Source organism: Tamandua tetradactyla, chromosome X, assembly GCF_023851605.1.
Source record: "Tamandua tetradactyla isolate mTamTet1 chromosome X, mTamTet1.pri, whole genome shotgun sequence".
Classification (NCBI taxonomy): Eukaryota; Metazoa; Chordata; class Mammalia; order Pilosa; family Myrmecophagidae; genus Tamandua; species Tamandua tetradactyla.
In genome coordinates, this window is record NC_135353.1 from 49,179,203 (window position 1) to 49,197,812 (window position 18,610).

Genomic DNA, 18,610 nt, shown 5'->3' on the forward strand with positions numbered 1-18,610 from the left:
TGAGATGTATAACAAAAGCCTTATATTCTTTCTACCCTATTTGTTCTCTCATCATTTTTATCTGATGCCTGAATGATGTTCCACTATTAGTAGACTCCCCTTTATGCTAAACACACTACTCATCATCTCTTCATTTCATCTCCTCCCTAATAAATGTCATCTTTGAAGACATCATGCTATTAGTCTTTTTCCTCATTAACAGAGCCCCCTTTGCCATTTTCTTGGCATCTGATCCTTCAGGATCAGCTGCGTTCCCACACAGAACTCTAAGTCCCCTAAGCCGCGAAGGCAAGTGCCTCTTTCCAACTGGCACCATAGCCTGGTTCCCCGAGGGGAAAGGAACGAGACTTTACTAGCAAAAGGGGCTTAGCTCAACCAAGTTCCAATTGTGGAATTAATTAACAAATTCTGACTACTGAAAATAGGCCTCCAGCTCAGATAAACCTTGAATAAGAGCTAAAAGTATTAAAAGTTTTTGCCCCAGCAGAGAGGGGGCAGGGCTGATGGGGGGAAAATAAAAAAACACAAAACAAAAACAAACAGAGGCTTTTTGGAATAAAATTATGACGCATGTAACAAAATAGATGAACACTGAGGACATTATGGTGAATGAAATTCGCCAGAAACAAAGGACAAATATGGTATGGTCTCACAAATATGAGTTAACATTAATGAGTAAACTTGAGAATTGAAGTTTAGAACACAGGTTGACAGAAGGTAGAAACAGGGTAGAGATTGGGCAGTTGGAGCTGAAGGAATACAGATTGTACAACAGGACTGAGTGTAAAAATTCAGAAATGGATAGCACAATACTGTGTAATTGTAGTACTGAATCAAGCTGAATGTGAGTATGATAGAGGGAGAAAGGCAGGGGAGACACATATGAAACCAGAAGGAAAGACAGAGGATGAAGACTGAGAAGGTATAATTTAGGAATGCCTAGAATGGAAAATAGTGGTGAGTAAATGTACAAATAAAAAAAAACATTTTGCAAGAGGGAGAACAAATGAATGTCAATATTGCAGAGTGCTGAAAATAGATAGTATATGGGCAAAAGTACAATCAATGCAAGGCAGGGTCTATAGCCAACAGTAACATTGTTAATATGCTTCCCCTGAATTTAATAAAGACATTATGCCAAAACTAAATGTAAGCAGGCGGTGGGGGATGGGGGGGAGGCGCATAGGGAAGGGGTATAGATTCTTTGTGGGAGAAAAGGAAATGTCTTCAGATAGATTATGGTGGCAAAGGCATGTCTATACACTTAGGTTGGATTGTACAATGTGTGAACAAAACTGTTTAAAAATGAACAGAGAGAAACAAGTGTTAGTGAAAATGGGGAGAAATACATGTACCAATTCACTGTTGGTAGGGAAACTGAGAAGTGCAGTGCCTTAGAAGGCAGTGTGATTGTTTCACAGTAGCTAGGGGTAGGTTTGCCATATGATCCTGAAACCCCGATATACCTAGAGGAACTGGGTGTGGGGACACGAATGGACATTAGCACACTGGTTTTCACAGTCCTTAAGGACCGTATGTTGATGAAATGCCAAGAACAAAAAGACAAATATTATCATGCCTCAATCATATAGACTAAATAGAATATAAAAACTTAGTGAACTAAAGATGAGAACATGGGTTATCAGGCTGGGGTCTACTGTAAAGGGTCCTAAATTTTAAGCACTTACACTAGTCACATATATTCAGGAAGTATAACTATCAATCTAAATTCTGAGCCACTGAGCTGTTTGTATATAACCTGGTCATTCTCAGAAGCTCTGGGTATTTATGTGACACCTGAGACTCAGAGTTAGAGCTCTGAAGCTATGAGAGTCAGCAGTACTCCATACAGGAACTGTTTAAAAAGTTGGAAAAGGGAAGAAGAAAAAGTCAATTGTGATAAAATATTTAAGCCCTCTAGCCTCCTACATTCTGGACCATCTAGAAGGAAAAATATGAGAGGACTGTATGGTAGCCCATGACAAACTCTGGGACCTGTTCTATACCTACTTGTTGAAGAGTTGAAGAGTGCTTTGAGAACTATTGCTTTTTTATTTCTTTGCTTTGTATATGTTATGCCATACAATAAAAAAAAGTTAAAAATAAAAAGCAAATTGGCAAAAAAAGTTGGAAAAGGGATCAGACTTTGAGTACACATATGAATGAAGCTGATCTGGATAGGACTAAGATATATCAGAAGACTGGGTAAGGGATGATATGGTCCATATTGTAAACTTCAACTTCTGGGTGAGTCCAAAGGAAGAAATGTGTATTTGGTGCAGAACTTATATTTTGGGTATACATTTCTCAATATAACTTGTATGGTCAATTTAGGTGAACACCATAAGTACATGGAATCTTGAAGAGGGCATGAGATTTTCTTCGTCTGTTCAGGTTAGTGTGATGCCCTGATACATCCAAGAGTAATTTGGACAGTGAATATAAAGTATATGCAAAGTCCCCTTGGGGGAATGGGGAAAAAGGAGGAAATATTCAACTTCCCCATTTGTAGAATGTCTGATATTCTCGCAAGCAGTGGGGACAACCAAATCAATAGGCTGAGCCCTCGATCTTGGTGTTTACACCTACGAAAGTTATTCCTGCAAAGGATAGGCTAAGCCTACTTAAAATTAAGCCTAAGAGTCACCCCCAGCGAACCTCTTTTATTGCTCAGATGAGGATTCTCTTGCAAAAAGGAACTTATTGCCTTCCCTCCTATGTGGGACATGACTCCCAGGGGTATAAATCTCCCTGGCAACATGTGACAGGACTCCCGGTGATGAAACGGGACCAGGCATCAAGGGATTGAGAAAGCCTTCTTGACCAATAGTGGGGAAAGAGAGAAATGAGACAAAATAATGTTTCAGTGGCTGAGAGATTTCATACAGAGTTGAGAGGTTATCCTGGAGATTATTCTTATGCATTATATAGATATTCCTTTTTAGTTTATGATGTTTTGGAGTGGCTGGAGGGAAGTACCTGAAACTTTGAACAGTGTTCCAGTAGCCTTGATTATTGAAGACTAACAATACAGACTGTACAATGTGACTGTAATTGTGAAACCCTTGTGTCTGATGCTCCTTTTTTCCAGGTTATAGACAGATGAGTAAAAAAAAACAAAGATAAATAAGAAATGAATAATAGGAGGGATAAAAGGTAAAAAATTGGGTAGATTGAAATATTGGTGGTCAATGAGAGGGAGGAGTAAGGGGTATGGTATGTATGAGGTTTTTTTCTTTTTCTTTTTTTTTTCCTGGAGTGATGCAAATTTCTAAAAATGATCATGGTGGTGAATACTCAACTATGTTATGATATTGTGAGCTACTGATTGTACACCATGCATGGACTTCATATGTGTGAAGATTTCTCAGTTAAAAAAAAAAAGTATATGGAGATACAGTAAGGGATTAAGGTGGAAAGGCACTTTTGAGACCAGATCATAAAGAGCTTTGAATTTATGACTTAAAAGTTAAGATACTCTAAAGCAATGGAGAGCCAAAATAGGAATTCTGAAAAAGAAAGATAACACAATCTGACCTGGTGCTTTAGAAAAGAACTCTGGGCAATGATGTAAAGGACTGTTTGGAATAGACTAGAGGCAGAAAGAACATCAATAAGTTTAAGAAACAATGATGAGGGTTTGAACTAGGACAGCACAGTCATGGGAACAGATGAAAACTACCACTATCATTAGTTTAGAACTTTACAATTTATAAAAACATCTTCATGCCAACTGTGGAGGTAGACCAGAAAAACAAACTCCCTGATCATTTGCCAAGCATCCCTAACCCTAGATGACTACAACTATTTCCCTTAAGTTTATAGTAAGACTACACTGCTGGAAGACATAAAACTAAACAGATTTGCCCCGTTACATAAAATTCAACTTTCTGTTTAATAATCCTTCATTTACTTTCATTAAGTCCTTAGCATATTTCCCAAGCAGTGATTCCAGACCTCTTCTTTTCTCCTTAAACATTTCCTTTTCCCTCTTCTCTTTTTTCAAAGCATTTAAATATCTTTGAGTACAAAATAATACATGTTCAATATAAACAATTCAGACAGTATAGAAGGCAGAAAATCTGAAATTAAAATCACAGGTATCTCCTAACATTTTGACCATCTTCAGTCTTTCATTTCTTAAAATATGACTGAGATCACAGTGTACACACAATTTGATATTCTCCTTTTTATTAAACCATGAGCATTTTCAGTATTTCATTCTTTGAAAACATTTATTGGTCACGTAACATGGGTAGAGCATAATTTAAGCATTCTCCTTTCATTTAGACATTTCCATTTTATTTTGCTAATATAAATAGCAGTTCAATGATTATGTCAGAATATGAATCTTTTCCCACATTTGACTATTTCTTTATCCTTTTATAAGGGGTATTACTGGGTCAAATGGTTTAAACTAAAGGCATTCATAGTGTCTTCTATTTGTTTTAATAAATGGAGATGAGTTGATTAGAAAAGTTTTGAAAAATACAGAAGTATAAAGAAACGAATAAAAATGACCTAAAATCCCACCACCCAGATAACTGTTAATAATTTAGAGTATTTCATTTAACTCTTCTATTTATAAATACATTTTAGCTAAAATTGGGATAATATTGCATCCAATTTTTCACTTCACCTTTAATTGTAAATTTAAAAAAATGTCATTTAATAGTCTTTGAAAACAATTTAAGGACTGCATAGTATTCTGTGGATTATTTATTTATTATTTTCCCACTGTTAGAAATTTAGATTGTTCAAATTTTGGCAACTGAAGGAACACTACGATGAAAATTCTTTTATATCCATCTTTTGGGCATATCACCAATAGAAATGATAACTTTCTCTCTATGTATGTATTTTAACATTTTATTCTGGACATTCCAAATATCCACAAAAGTAGATACAACATCTTGACCAAAAGGGGGAAGAGTGAAATGAGACAAAGTGTCAATGGCTGAGAGACTCCAAATGGAGTCGAGAGGTTATTCTGGAGGTTATTCTTATGCCTTAAGTAGATATCACCTTGTTATTCAAGATGTAATGGAGAGGCTGGAGGGAACTGCCTGAAAATGTAGAGCTGTGTTCCAGTAGCCATGTTTCTTGATGATGACTGAATAATGATATAGCTCTCACAATGTGACTGTGTGATTGTGAAAACCTTGTGTCTGATGCTTCTTTTTTCTACCTTGTCAACAGACAAGTAGAACAGATGGAATAAAAATAAATAATAGGGGGAACAAATGTTAAAATAAATTTAGTTTGAAATGCTAGTGATCAATGTAAGGGAGGGGTAAGGGGTATGGTATGTATAAATATTTTTTCTGTTTTCGTTTTATTTCTTTTTCTGAATTGATGCAAATGTTCCAAGAAATGATCATGATGATGAATATGCAACTATGTGATGATATTGTGAATTACTGATTATATATGTAGAACGGAATGATCAAAATAGTAATGTTTGCATTTTCTTTGTGTTTTTGGTATTAAAAAAATAAAATAAAGATTAAAAAAAAAGTGGATACAACAGCATAATGAACCTCATGTAATCATCACTTTCTTTACAGTTATCAACATTTTACTCATCTTGTTTACTCATCTTGTTAAAGTTTAACAAGATGCTTTGCTGAAGCATTTTAGAGCAAGATCTAGATAATATTAATTTTACAACTAAATACTTCAAAATGTATTTCCAACTGATAAGTCCTCTCTGAAATATAACTATCATGCCATTACTACCATGTCTAAAACATCCCATTTGTTTCATTTAATACCTAATCCATATTCAAATGTCTTGATATCTGAAAATGCCATCTTAAAGTTGCATTGCTATGAAAAACTATAAAGCTACTGATATTAGTACATACTATATATCAGATACTCTGTTGGTAATTTAGGATACCAAAATAAATAACACATTTCTTAGGCTCCTATATTCTACTTAGTATAGCAGTCAGAGCGATTCTTTTAATGGATAAGTCAGATTATGTACTTATCTATTCTAAAACCCACCACTGACTTTTCTATCTTTCTTAAAGCACAAGTCCAAGTCCATGCAGTCTCCCATGTGTTCTGATCTCTCCATCCCCACCTCTGGTACTTCATTTTCTACCAGTCTCCCCATCACTCACTTGGCTCCAACTACCCTTGATCTCCTTGCGGTTTTTTGAACGTACCAAAATCCCTGCCTTATATCAGTTTCATTTGCTCTTCCCTCTACCTGGAATGTTCTTCTCCAGATACAATATAACCATTCTTTCACCCCATCAGAGTTTGTTCAAATGAAAATGTCTCAGTGAACCTTTGCTTATCTTCCTTATTGCCATGTTCCACTTTTATTGGTTTATTTTTTCTCCATGATGCTTATCCTTTTCTAACATAATAAAAAATTTGCTTTTGTTTCTCTGTCCTCCCTTCACAAGGATTTAAATTACATAAGAACAGAGATCTCTGTCACTTTTGCTCACTACAACATCCACAGCTCCTACAACCGTGCTTAGCACATAATAGGCACTCAAAACTGTAAACTGAATAAAGACTTCATTCAAGTCCTCAAGATGCCAATGGTCTAGCCAAACAACGATTAAGTACATAATCTCTAGAGACAGATCAGAGCTGGGTTCTACTTCTGGCTCTGTATTTACCAACTGTAGGGAAATTGGTGAGTGTCTTAGCGTCTCTGAGCCTTCTTTTTCTTCATCTGTAAAACAGGGTTATTATTAATAGTACAGGGCTGTTGTGAGGTTAAATGAGATAAACATAAAATGCACTTAGCAAAGTACTTTGCAAATAGTAAGGGCCAATAAAATGCTAGCTATTACATAAGCAAAATAAAATGGTATAGCAAGTTATTTTAACCAAAACATTGGCAAAGTGGCAGGGCAACTGTAAGGGAGCATGAATAATTACATGTTAGGTGAGGTAAGAAATACTTGAGAGAGGTCATATTTTTTTGAACTAGATCTTTTTTTAGTAAACCAACAGAGCTTTATTTAAAATTTTTTTATTAATTTTTAAATTAAAAAAATATATATAACAAACACAAACATTCTTAACATATGACCATTCCATTCTACATATATAATCAGTAATTCACAATATCATCACATAGTTGCATATTCATCCTCATGATACTTTCTTAGAATATCTGTATCAACTCAGAAAAAGAAATAAAAAGAAAACAGAAAAAAATTCATACATACCAAACCCCTTACCTCTCCCTTTCATTGATCACTACCATTTCAAACAACTAAATTTATTTTAATATTTGTTCCCCCTATTAATTATTTTTAATCCATATGTTTTTACTCATCTGTTGATAAGGTAGATAAAAGGAGCATTAGACATAAGGTTTTCAGAATCACACAGTCACATTGTGAAAGCTGTATCATTATATAATCATCTTCAAGAAACATGGTTACTGGAACACAGCTCTACATTTTCAGGTAGTTCCCTCCAGCCTCTCCATTACATCTTAACTAACAAGGTGATATCTATTTAATGTGTAAGAATAATCTCCAGGATAGCCTCTTGGCTCTGTTTGGAATCTCTCAGTCACTGACACTTTATTTTGTCTCATTTCACTCTTCCCCCTTTTGGTCGAGAAGGTTTTCTCAATCCCTTGATGCTGAGTCCCAGCTCATTCTACGATTTCTGTCCCTTGTTGCCAGGAAGGTTCACACCCCTGGGAGTCATGTCCAATGCAGACAAGGGGGAGGGTGGTGAGTTTGCTTGCTGTGTTGGCTGGAGAGAGAGGCCACATCTGAGCAACAAAAGAGGTTCTCTTGGGGGTGACTCATAGGCCTAATTTTAAGTAGGCTTGACCTATCCTTTGTGGGGTTAAGTTTCAGATGAACAAACCCCAAGATTGGGGATTCAGGCTATTGCTCTGGTTGTCCCTACCACTTGTGAGAATATCAAGAATTCTCTACTTGGGGGAGTTGAATTTTCCCCATTTCTCACTGTATTCCCCCAAGGGGATTTTGTAAATACTTTTTTACTCACTGTTCAAATCACTCTGGTGTTTACTGGGGGCATTACTCTAGACAAACTTAACAAAATCCCATGCCCTACCAGGGTTCCATGTACTCATGGTGTTCAATTAAGCTGTCCACATAAGTTATATTAGGAACTGCACTAGTCAAAATATAAATTTTGTATCAAATAAACATTTTTTGCTTAAGTCTCACACATAAATTAAAATTTTAAAATATTAATTACCATCTATTTTCAAAACCCTGCGTTATTGACATTCCTTTGTTCTTCCTCATGCAAAAACATCTTCGAATTTGTACATTTAGTCACTATCATTATATGCTCTAGGCATTCCTAGATTATACCATCTCAGTCGTTATTGTCCATCTTTTTTTCCGATTTCATTTGTGCCCCAAGCCCTCTTCCCTGTATCATTTTCACATTCAGCTTCATTCAGTTGAACTAGATCTTGAATGAATTTGGCAGGCAAAAGGGAACAGTATACATGAATATATGGGGTCAACAAAGGCTCTAAGTTTTTGTTGGAGCAACAATGAATAACTGAGTGGCATAGAACATAAAGTTTGTGAGAAAGAATGGTGGGTAGTAACAATGAAAACCAAGGTCAAGCTGAGCTCTGCAAAGATGCCTCAAGCTAAGGAATTCTGACTTAATTCTATAGGAAAAAAGAGAGCCAAAGTATGTCTGAATAGGAGAAAAGCAATTAGATTTGTTTTGTTGGAAAGTAACTCTGCTGGCCATATGGATAAAAGGCTGGAATCTGGGAAAACAGCTGTAATAGACCAGTAAGTAATAGTAAGGCCTGGATTATACTGGTGGGAAAACAAAGGGGTGGTCAGATTCCAAACACATTTCTGAGCTCAAACAAGCAGGATTTTGTGAATGAGCAGATGTTGGAAGGCAAGAAGAGTAAAACAAAACATGATCACGCTTTTTAACTCAGGATATGGTATGAGTGTTAATTAGCTGATATTAAGAAAACTGTTAAAGGAATAGTTTTTTGGGGTCAAAGATACTTAATTCTGTTTTGGATATATATTCCAATATTGATATGTCTTCCGCCACATACACCTCCTTGTCATGGATTATCCATTGCATTCTCAGCGCCTAGTACAGTTCCTAACACATTGCAGACATTTAATGTGTTGACTGAGCCAAGCTAAACCAACAAATATTCTTGTAAAATATTACATGCCTACATGTTACAAAAATTACCTCTCCCCTCCCTTACAGTTAACTCCCTTCATCCAAATTCTAGATCTAATAACTTATTCTTAAAAACTTTAAGCACAGTTATCTATCCTTTCGTGTCTGGCTTATTTCACTCAGCATTATGTCCTCAAGGCTCATCTGTCTTGTCATGTGGTTCAGGATGTCATTTTCCCCTTGATGGACTGTGGATTTTGGACATTATACACGATGCCTAATGAATGCAGGTGGCTGAAGGATGCACTGACTGAGAAGTAGACTGGTGAATGATGGTGTGCATACATATGTTTGAATACCATACTGCTACAAAAAGGAACGCAGTTCTGAGGCATGCAACATTGTGAATGAACCTGTGGGACATTTAGTGAGGCAAAATAAGCCTGCAGAGAGGGTTGTTTTCCAAGGATAATGAATGATTTGTGAAGCTTAAGGGAGCCCAGAAGCTAGCCAAGGAATCAAACTGACAAGGAAGGTGTGGTAAGTAATATAAATGTAACAATATACATGCTGCAGTATCAGAACACAAATAAGGAACAATTTCTGTCTGTTGAATTCATAAAAAGACAGAACAGTTGAGCTGAATCTTGGAGGATAATCAGGGTTTACCCTGTGAAGAAAGGGGACAAGGAGGGCATTACTCACAAGTTTACAGCACGAACTAACAAAAGTGAAAAGGTTTTTAGGGTGCAGAACTACATCCAGGATTGCAAGTAGGATGTACAGGCACCAGGGCGCTAGAACTGAGATAAAAAGGTAGAATGAGAAAACGGGAAGGATTTTTCTTTGGTAGGTGATAAGGTACCACTGGAAGATGTTAAACCAAAAATGGCATAATCATATCTGCTTTGAAAAAATAACAGGTGGCAGTGGAGGAAATGAACTGGGTAGAGGCCAGAGGCACATAAACCCATTAGGAGGGTATGGCAAACATTTAAACGAGAGTTGAAGCCTAGAGGCTCTGAGTGATAATGGAAGAAGAGGCCCACCGCACCCGCACCCCCACCCCCAGTCCATGGGTATTTGGGGATAAGGTTAGAGTAGATAGGAGTGTGTCACTAATTTGATATGTGGGTAAAGAAAAAAAATGCAATAAATAATGACTCCAGAGTGTTTCTGACTGGATGGAAGTTGAAGTATATCATTAAATAAGGTTCAAAAGAGAGAAGCATGTTTGTGGATAGACAATAAATTTCTCCTACACATTTTATATTTCCATGAATTATCATTAACATCTAGCTAGTTATCCAAGCCAGACACCTAGGAATCATCCTATGCTTCTCACTTGTACATGACCAGAGCTAGCCATTAACCAAGTCCTAGATATTTGATGTCTTTTACAACTCTGAAATTCAGCTTATCTTCATGGTTTCTATTCCCACTGCTATCACAATCTATCATAACTCTTTCTATCCTGGATGAACAGCCTCTTAATTGGTCTCCCTTTCTCTAGCTTGCAGCTTACATCCAATTTATCCTTTACAGTGCTATCAGAATGCTGCTCTTTCTAAAACAAAAATCTGAACATGTTAAACACCTAACTAAAACAGTTTAAAGTACCCCCACCCCCACCCCATGTTTGCAGGATAAAGTACAAATGTCTTGGTTTAACACATAAGCCCATTTAAAATACAACTCTTGCCTCCCCCCACAATGCACATGAACCCCTTGGCTTTAGAGGAATTTCTTGTAGTATAGTTAACATGCCATGCTGTTTCTGCCTCCATGTCTTTGCATTTGCTATTTCTTGTGTGAAATGCCCTTCCCTTCTTTCTCTCAAATAGCTTAACTCCTAGCTCAAACCCTACCTCCTCTAGGAGGTTTTTCTTGATACCCTGGTTTATATAGCTAACTCTTTTACCTGTGCAGCATGCTTTTGTAGAATATGACCACACAAAACTATAATGGTGGATTTATCTCTTTCATTAGTCAGCAAGGTCCCTGAAGCTAGACAATATGTCCTTTTTGATTTCACAGTATCTGACACACATAGGGACACTCAAAAAATGTGTTGAGGGAATTTAGTTTTGGACTTACTAATTGACATGCTTGAAGAACACACAGGTGGTTACCCTATAAATTGTTGTGTGAAAAGGGCAGGTTATAAAACAGCATGCACAATGATATCCCATTGTTGTTTAAAAGACATAAAGCTATGGAAAGGAAACAATTATAAATCTAAAGCCAGTCCAGGACTAGAGAGAGCAAGCAGGTAGTCATCAGCTTATAGATGCAAATGGAAGCCATAGGAGTGGATGAGATCACACAGAAAAGATATGCAGACTGAGAATGTTTCTTGGAGTTCTCGGAGACAGCACTCCGAGAAACACTAACATTGAAGGGGGTAGAAGAGAAAGAGTCAAGAGGGATATAAAAAGTGAACAAGGAAAAATAGAACTGTGGAAAGCTGAGAAGCATCTGTTTACAGTAGGGTAAAAACTAGTGTCAAATATAATAGAAGGTACTGTTGAGCAAGTGGCCATCTTAGGTTCTTCTTTTTATATCACCCTTACCTAGCTCAATACACAAGCAGTAGCTCAGGGGACAATTTAGGATAATCTTTTGTATTCTGTGTTTTAGGTTTAAAATTGGTTATATTTAATCTTCCAGCTTTAAGGGCAAATGAAAATCATAAAGACAATTTAAACTACCTAAAGCTGCATAAAACATTTATTAAACCATGAAGAATGAAAAATAAAAATGTCTGAATTATCTTTTTTCTTTCATTAATTAACTCTTCTTCAGGTACACATTATTATTATCTTTCAAATAAATATCTAACATGGATTTAAGAGGACAGGATTTTGTTTTACTCAAGTTCACGTAAGTAGTTTGGCAGCTTGAGTAATTAGTTCACTGGCAACCTTTAAACATAAAATTTCTCATTTATGAATTCTATTAGAAGATATTCTCATTTCTAACTCTACTTCTTAATTCAAACTGTCTTCATGCAACTGAAATTTCTGATAAACAAGGTACTTTAAGCAAACAAATCAAATTATGGCACTGTACAATAATAACCATAAAACAACGAACATACCCCTGTATCTGTATCAGATTTTGATGAATTCAGACTTTCTTGAGAAGGCGATGGGGACACACGTCCTAAAAACAACATATTATAAAAGAGCATGTGTGTACATACATATACACACAGAAACCCCCCCTCCCCAAACAAACAACAAACAACAGTTAGAAATGACAAAATAATGCCTAATTAATAGTTAAGAGAATGTACTATTATGGAAAAATACATTTTCTAAACAAGTGAAGCATAACCCTTTAAGTACCAAAATATATGCTTTTATCTCTATGTAAAATCTGAATAAAATGGCTTAACTATTTTCCTAATTAAGTAAACAAAATAGTGTTAAATCCTCTTATATTCATAGTGAATAAATTCTTATTAGTCATAACAAGTAGCAAGATGAAATACTCATTCTGCTCCACACAGAGTGATAAAAGAAATGACCAATAGCTAAGACTAGAAAAAATCACTGTATAGTAAATTTAGTTCAACTTCTTAATAATTCATCATAATCTTTAATTATGTATGGTGACATAATGTAAGCAATATCCACAAAGACTAGTAAAGTATATAGGGCCTAGCTTGCCACTTTGGTGAATTCCTTTAGACTTCTATGTTCCTAAAATTGATGATTCTACTATACTCTCCCATGGCCACCTGTATTCTCCATTGTTAGTGAACCTTCTCTTACTTTACCTGGTTTCTCCCATCCCTTAACTTCCTGTTTTTAGCCGTGGTTGATTAGTGGTGGGATGGACAAAATGTACTCCATAGTGAAATAATTACAGAAAAATAATCCCATAAACACTCTAAATTAAACATGGACTTTAATTATAGTACAATTATAAAAATGTGCTATCATCAATTGTAACAAATGTCCCATACCAATGCAAGGTGTTGGTGGTGGGGTGGTATATGGGAATCCTGTATTTTATGCATGATTGTTTTGTAAACCCACAACTTCTTTAATAAAGAAAAAAATTTTTTAAATATTTTTACACAGTGTTCATAATATCCTCAGGTACCCCTTTGCATTTAACATTTTTTTTTGTCTTTGGATATAATGACAATTCACATTTACTTTCCAAGGCTATTTCCTTAATCATTCTTTACTTATTGGATGTGTGTGTAAGTGTGTGTGTTGTGTGTGTGTATACATATATATAAATTTTTCACTATTTTTCTATATTAATCAATTATTCTATTTTAGCCTAGAATAAAAATGAAGGTTGCCAGGGAAAACCAGGTATCTTTGTTCTCAATATTGAAGGAAATGAACTAAATTCTGTATCTTTAGGTGTCCCTTTTTAAAGGGACAAATTCAAAAGCTTCATGGTGGCTATCTTCATTGGCTTTAGAGACTTTGCTGTTAAATTGTCTTATTTTGTAGGTTTGTAGCTGCTATGAAAAGTAGTTGCTGCTGCAAATAATTGCCAGATAAAGAGGGCATTAACATACCTAAAATTTAGAAAACCTATCTTTCTCCAGATTTTTAAAACCCATAAATAAATGAAAAAATACCTTCAGTGTTGTATTTCATTCGCATATTGTTGAAATAATCAAAAGCATTTTTTAAGGCCCATATTCTCACTACATTGTCTTGTCCAGCTGAGGCAAGTAATCTGCCACAGTGAGAAAATTTCATGGTCCAAACAGCTCCCTATGAGAACAAAGGAAGATTCAACTGTATTACTTAAAAAGCTAAGACATTACTTTTCAGCGAAGGTTAATTTAAAATTATGCCAAATTATACACAGAAAGATTATGATCACATTGCTAACACTCCTGAAGGCCGAAAGTCAAATGGGGCTATAATCCTACAAGGAGGGACTTTCAGAAGAAAGGTGGTAGCTTTTCCATAGTCTAACTAACAACTTCAAGACCCAAAATCTTGTCCATTAATTAACAGAAATGGGAGTTCTCCAGTGGCCAGAAATCTTAATCATGAAAGCAGAAATCCTAGTTTTGGATCTCAGTCTAGGAGTCTCCTAGCTCCTAGGGTGCAGTGGGGTAGAGGAAGGGCAGAGCAATGTCCACCTCAGCAGTAATCCTCACAGCACTGGACATTTAGAAGATGTGTTGGAATGGTGGGGTCTCACCCTGCTTTTCTCCAAGAAACAGGATTTTGCAGTACATGGCTGGAATCTCTAGATACTGAAAACAGTGCAGAAGTATGCATGGGGTGGGGACAGGGTGGGGGGAAGAGGAGTAAAAGAACCCTTAAGTTAGAAAGGTCCTATTATAACAAATACTATTACAATACACATCTACGCATTCAAAATGATTATCCAAGCTAAAGGTAACAACTCATTTAATGGAATACTATTCATGTTTTTTTCAAAATTCAAGTATATTAAGAAATTTGTCATTTGGAGCTCACTATAATGGGATTTCACTTAAAACAAGAAAGAATGAGAGTCACTACATTACAAGGAAATTCATCAGATTCTTTAGTACTATAATTACACAAACATTTTATGTATATAATAAACACCAAAATTTAAATTCCAATATGGTTGCTATCTAAAATGTTAATGGTTGTTCCCTTCCAGTGAAGCCAAATTTTAAAGGCTATAGCAAGCCAAATGTAGTACGGAAAACTTTTTTTTAATGTCCATAACTAAATGTACAAATATAAAAAAGTTATTTCATGAACTAGAGCACAAGCATATTATTACAAGGAGTTAATAATCGAGTGGGTATATGGGAAAAAATGTACCTATTGAACACTATGGACTATAGTTAACAGTAATATTTTAATACTCTTTCATCAACAGTATCAAATGTACCATACCAATACTATGGGTCAATAATGGTGGGGAGGGGAGATAAGGAGTATAGGAGGATTAGGGTTTTCTTTTAATTTCTTTTTTGGAGTAATGAAAATGCTGTTTTTTTCTAATTTATGAATTTTATTGATCTCTATGAAATCATCTCCACATTCTGTTCACTTTTATCATATTCTACTGGTCAGAGGCAAGTGACATACATAAGATAGTAGCTTTATATAAGCCAAATTATCCTTCTCAATGAAAACATTATCAATCCTGAAAAACAAAAAGATAACTTACCATATGTTCACCACTAAGATCTTGTACCACTTTAATCTGATCAAAATCATAGGGTCCTTTGAAACCATGTGCTGCTTTGAATTTAACTGGTCTTGTGTATGGCATTCCTTCATCATCACTTGATGAAGGATCATCTTGATCAGTATGAAAAACTGAAAAGTATTAACAGAAATTACTACTAGTAACGTGATGTATGTACATACCATCACATGCTCATACCTACTGTCTACCAAAAAAATTCCTTAAATGGAAAAGCAAAATTTGTCTATTACTAAATCGGTTAAAAGCATGGAGTCTGGTGGCTGATTACCTGGTTTCAAATACAGCTTGTCATTTATTATCTGTGTGACCATAGGTATGTTACTCAAACCTTTCTATGCCTCAGTTTTTATATCTAAAAATGAGGAAAATACCCTCAAGACCCAAAACCTTGTACGTTAATTTATAGAAATGGGAGTTCTCCAGTGGCCAGAAATCTTAATCATGAAAGCAGAAATCCTAGTTTTGGATCTCAGTCTAGGAGTCTCCTAGCTCCTAGAGTCTCCTAGCTCCTAGGGTGCAGTGGGGTAGAGGAACGGCAGAGCCCTCAGATAGTACCAGTAAATCCTGACCACGGTTGATAGAAGAACAATATTCATCTCAGTAGTAACCCCCACAGCACTGGATATTTAGAAGATGTGTTGGAATTTCATAGTATTTTTACAAGGATCAAATGAGTTCATAAGCTCCAAAGTGCTTAGAATAGTGACTGGTAGAAATACTGTGAAATACAGCTATTTGTAATCTTCTGATAACTAAACTAACAAATAAATGGGGTTATTAAATAAAACAAATGAGTACAATAATGATAAAGGCATCAGATGGTTAATACCTTTACAAATTTAGGAAGTTTACCTAATTTTGTAAGGCTATTTCATTTTCTTATGAATAAATAGTTGTAAACTAATTTACAACTGATTATTGAACAGTCAACTCTACCAGGTTGCCCAATCACTAAATATGTACAAAATCATGTTTAAAATGTATAAAATCATTTTTCTTCACAATCATAAAATCAAATGATAGGGGGAATAATGTGTTTTGAAATACTAAGATGACAGCTATAAAGATTTGTTTCTTTTAATCAAATACAATGCTTCTTACAAATAAAAGGCAAAATTTAGATCTTTACAAATTAATATTCAGCTAATATTAATTACTATTCAACTAAATTGTTCTATTTCACTTACCTTCATCTCTAACACTTTTAACTTTATTTACTGCACGTTCACCATATTCCTCAGCAAGATGCTTTGCTCTCTTTACTGATTTTCCTAGGAACTTCTTTAGTTGAGTCCTTAAATATAAAATAAAAAATATATATATATTTCTTATTAACTCACCTAAGTATAAAAGTTCAACAATTCATAAAAGTACAGAAGTAGATCCTCACATCTATGATCACTTGATTTTTGACAAGATTGCTAAGTACATGCAATGGGGAAAGGGGAAAGAATATAGTCTCTTCAACAAATGTTGGGACAGCTGGATATCCAAATGAAAAGGAATGAAGTTAGACCCCTATGTCATATCATATACAATAAATTAGCTCAAAATGGATCAAGGACCTAAATATAAGAGACAAAACTATAAAATGCTTAGAAGGCAATGCACGGGCAAATTTTCATGACCTGAGATTCAGTAATGGATTCTTAAATACAACACAAAAAGCATGAACAAAAACAGAAACATACAAATTCGGCCTCATCAAAATTAAAAATTTTTGTGCAAAGGATATTATCAAGAAAGTGAAAAGAATACTAGTGGTCAATGAAAGGGAGAGTTAGGGGGTGTAGTACGTATGAGTTTTAATTTTCCTTTTGCTTGAGTGATGCAAATATTCAAAAAAATGATCATGGTGATAAACACAACTATGTGATGATATTGTGAGCCACTGATTATATACTATGTACTGAATGCTTTGTTTGTATGTCAAGAATGTTTCTATGCTTGTTTGTTAAGGTTTTACAATATAAACATTAAAAAAAGTTAAAAGATAACCAATATAGAATGGAAGAAAATAGTTGTAAACCATCTATCAGATGAAGGCTTAAAATCCAGAATATATAAAGAACTTTTACAATGTAATAACAAAAAGATAATTTTTAAATGTAATAACAAAAAGAAATGGGCAAGAACTTAAAAAGAAATTTAATCTCTCTTTTAGCTGTTACATCAATACACCTTTTTACTGGTAAGACAATTAGTTGCCGTGGGCGTCACAATGATTAACAAGTTTCTTCTTAAGTAACAGATACATGATTAATCAAGATTGAAGTGAGCTTTCTTTTCTAATTTTGCTATCTTTTGGAGTAGAAGCAAATACTGTTGTCTTGTGAACAGAGAGGTAAATATTGTGAACTACAACAGTTGGAATCTTCTGATAACTAAACAATTAAATGGGGTAATGTCATGGTTAGGGACAGGTGTCAACTTGGCCAAGTTGTGGTACCTGTTCATCTGATTGGGCAAGCGCTGGCCTGTCTGTTGCAATGAGGACATTTCATAGGATTAGGTCATGATCACATCAGCTACATCCACAGCTGATTCCATTTGTAATCAGCCAAAGGGGAGTGTCTTCTGCAATTAGTGATGCTAAATCCAATCATGGGAAGCCTTTTAAGGAGGACTCAGAGGAGACAGGTTGCATTCCTGCTTTGGCTGGTGAGCCTCTCCTGTGGAGTTCATCCAGGCCATCCATTGGAGTCGTCGGCTTCGCAGCCTGCCCTGTGGATTTTGGACTCTGCGTTCCTACGGTCACGTGAGACACTTTCATAAATTTTATATTTGCAAGTGTTCCCTGTTGGTTCTGTTTCTCTAGAGAACCCTAACTAATACAGGTAATGAATTATTTTTAGGAATAATTCTTGGAACTTTTAAAATAATTAGGCTTCTGAATAACTTCCCAAAATAAGCTTTCTATTTTGGTACAAGACCTGATAAACCTAACATATCTGATGTGTATTTTAGTAATTTCTTTTATCTATTACACTATGTTCTTAATAAGGGTTAGAGTTGTGGTTTCAAACAATTTCTACATATAATAAATTTACAAATAAAGCTTCCATTTTACTGAACTGAGGTGCTTTTTCTTTTTTCACTAATTTGAGCATATACATACTAAATGTGTGTGTGTATATATGCTTTTCTTTTACGGTTTGAAGTTTTGTTTGCCATTAGAAGAAAACTAGACTATAGGGACAACTCTGTGAGGAAAGTGTAAACAATGAGAAACCCTTCTCTAAGCTGCGGGAGGCAGGTACAGTTCATT

The 18,610-nt window shown here is 35.2% G+C and overlaps 1 protein-coding gene across 1 annotated transcript in view; it reads right to left on the reverse strand.

The window, feature by feature from the left end:
* The window catches only part of WDR44 (WD repeat domain 44), a 115,758-nt gene that overhangs the window by 25,463 nt on the left and 71,685 nt on the right, over window positions 1-18,610 (reverse strand). Inside the window, exons 9-12 of the mRNA XM_077145698.1 lie at window positions 16,530-16,636; window positions 15,301-15,452; window positions 13,751-13,889; window positions 12,242-12,306 (exon numbers count right to left, since the gene is read on the reverse strand). Coding sequence (XP_077001813.1) covers window positions 12,242-12,306; window positions 13,751-13,889; window positions 15,301-15,452; window positions 16,530-16,636 — 463 coding nt within the window. The remainder of the gene's footprint in view (window positions 1-12,241; window positions 12,307-13,750; window positions 13,890-15,300; window positions 15,453-16,529; window positions 16,637-18,610) is intronic.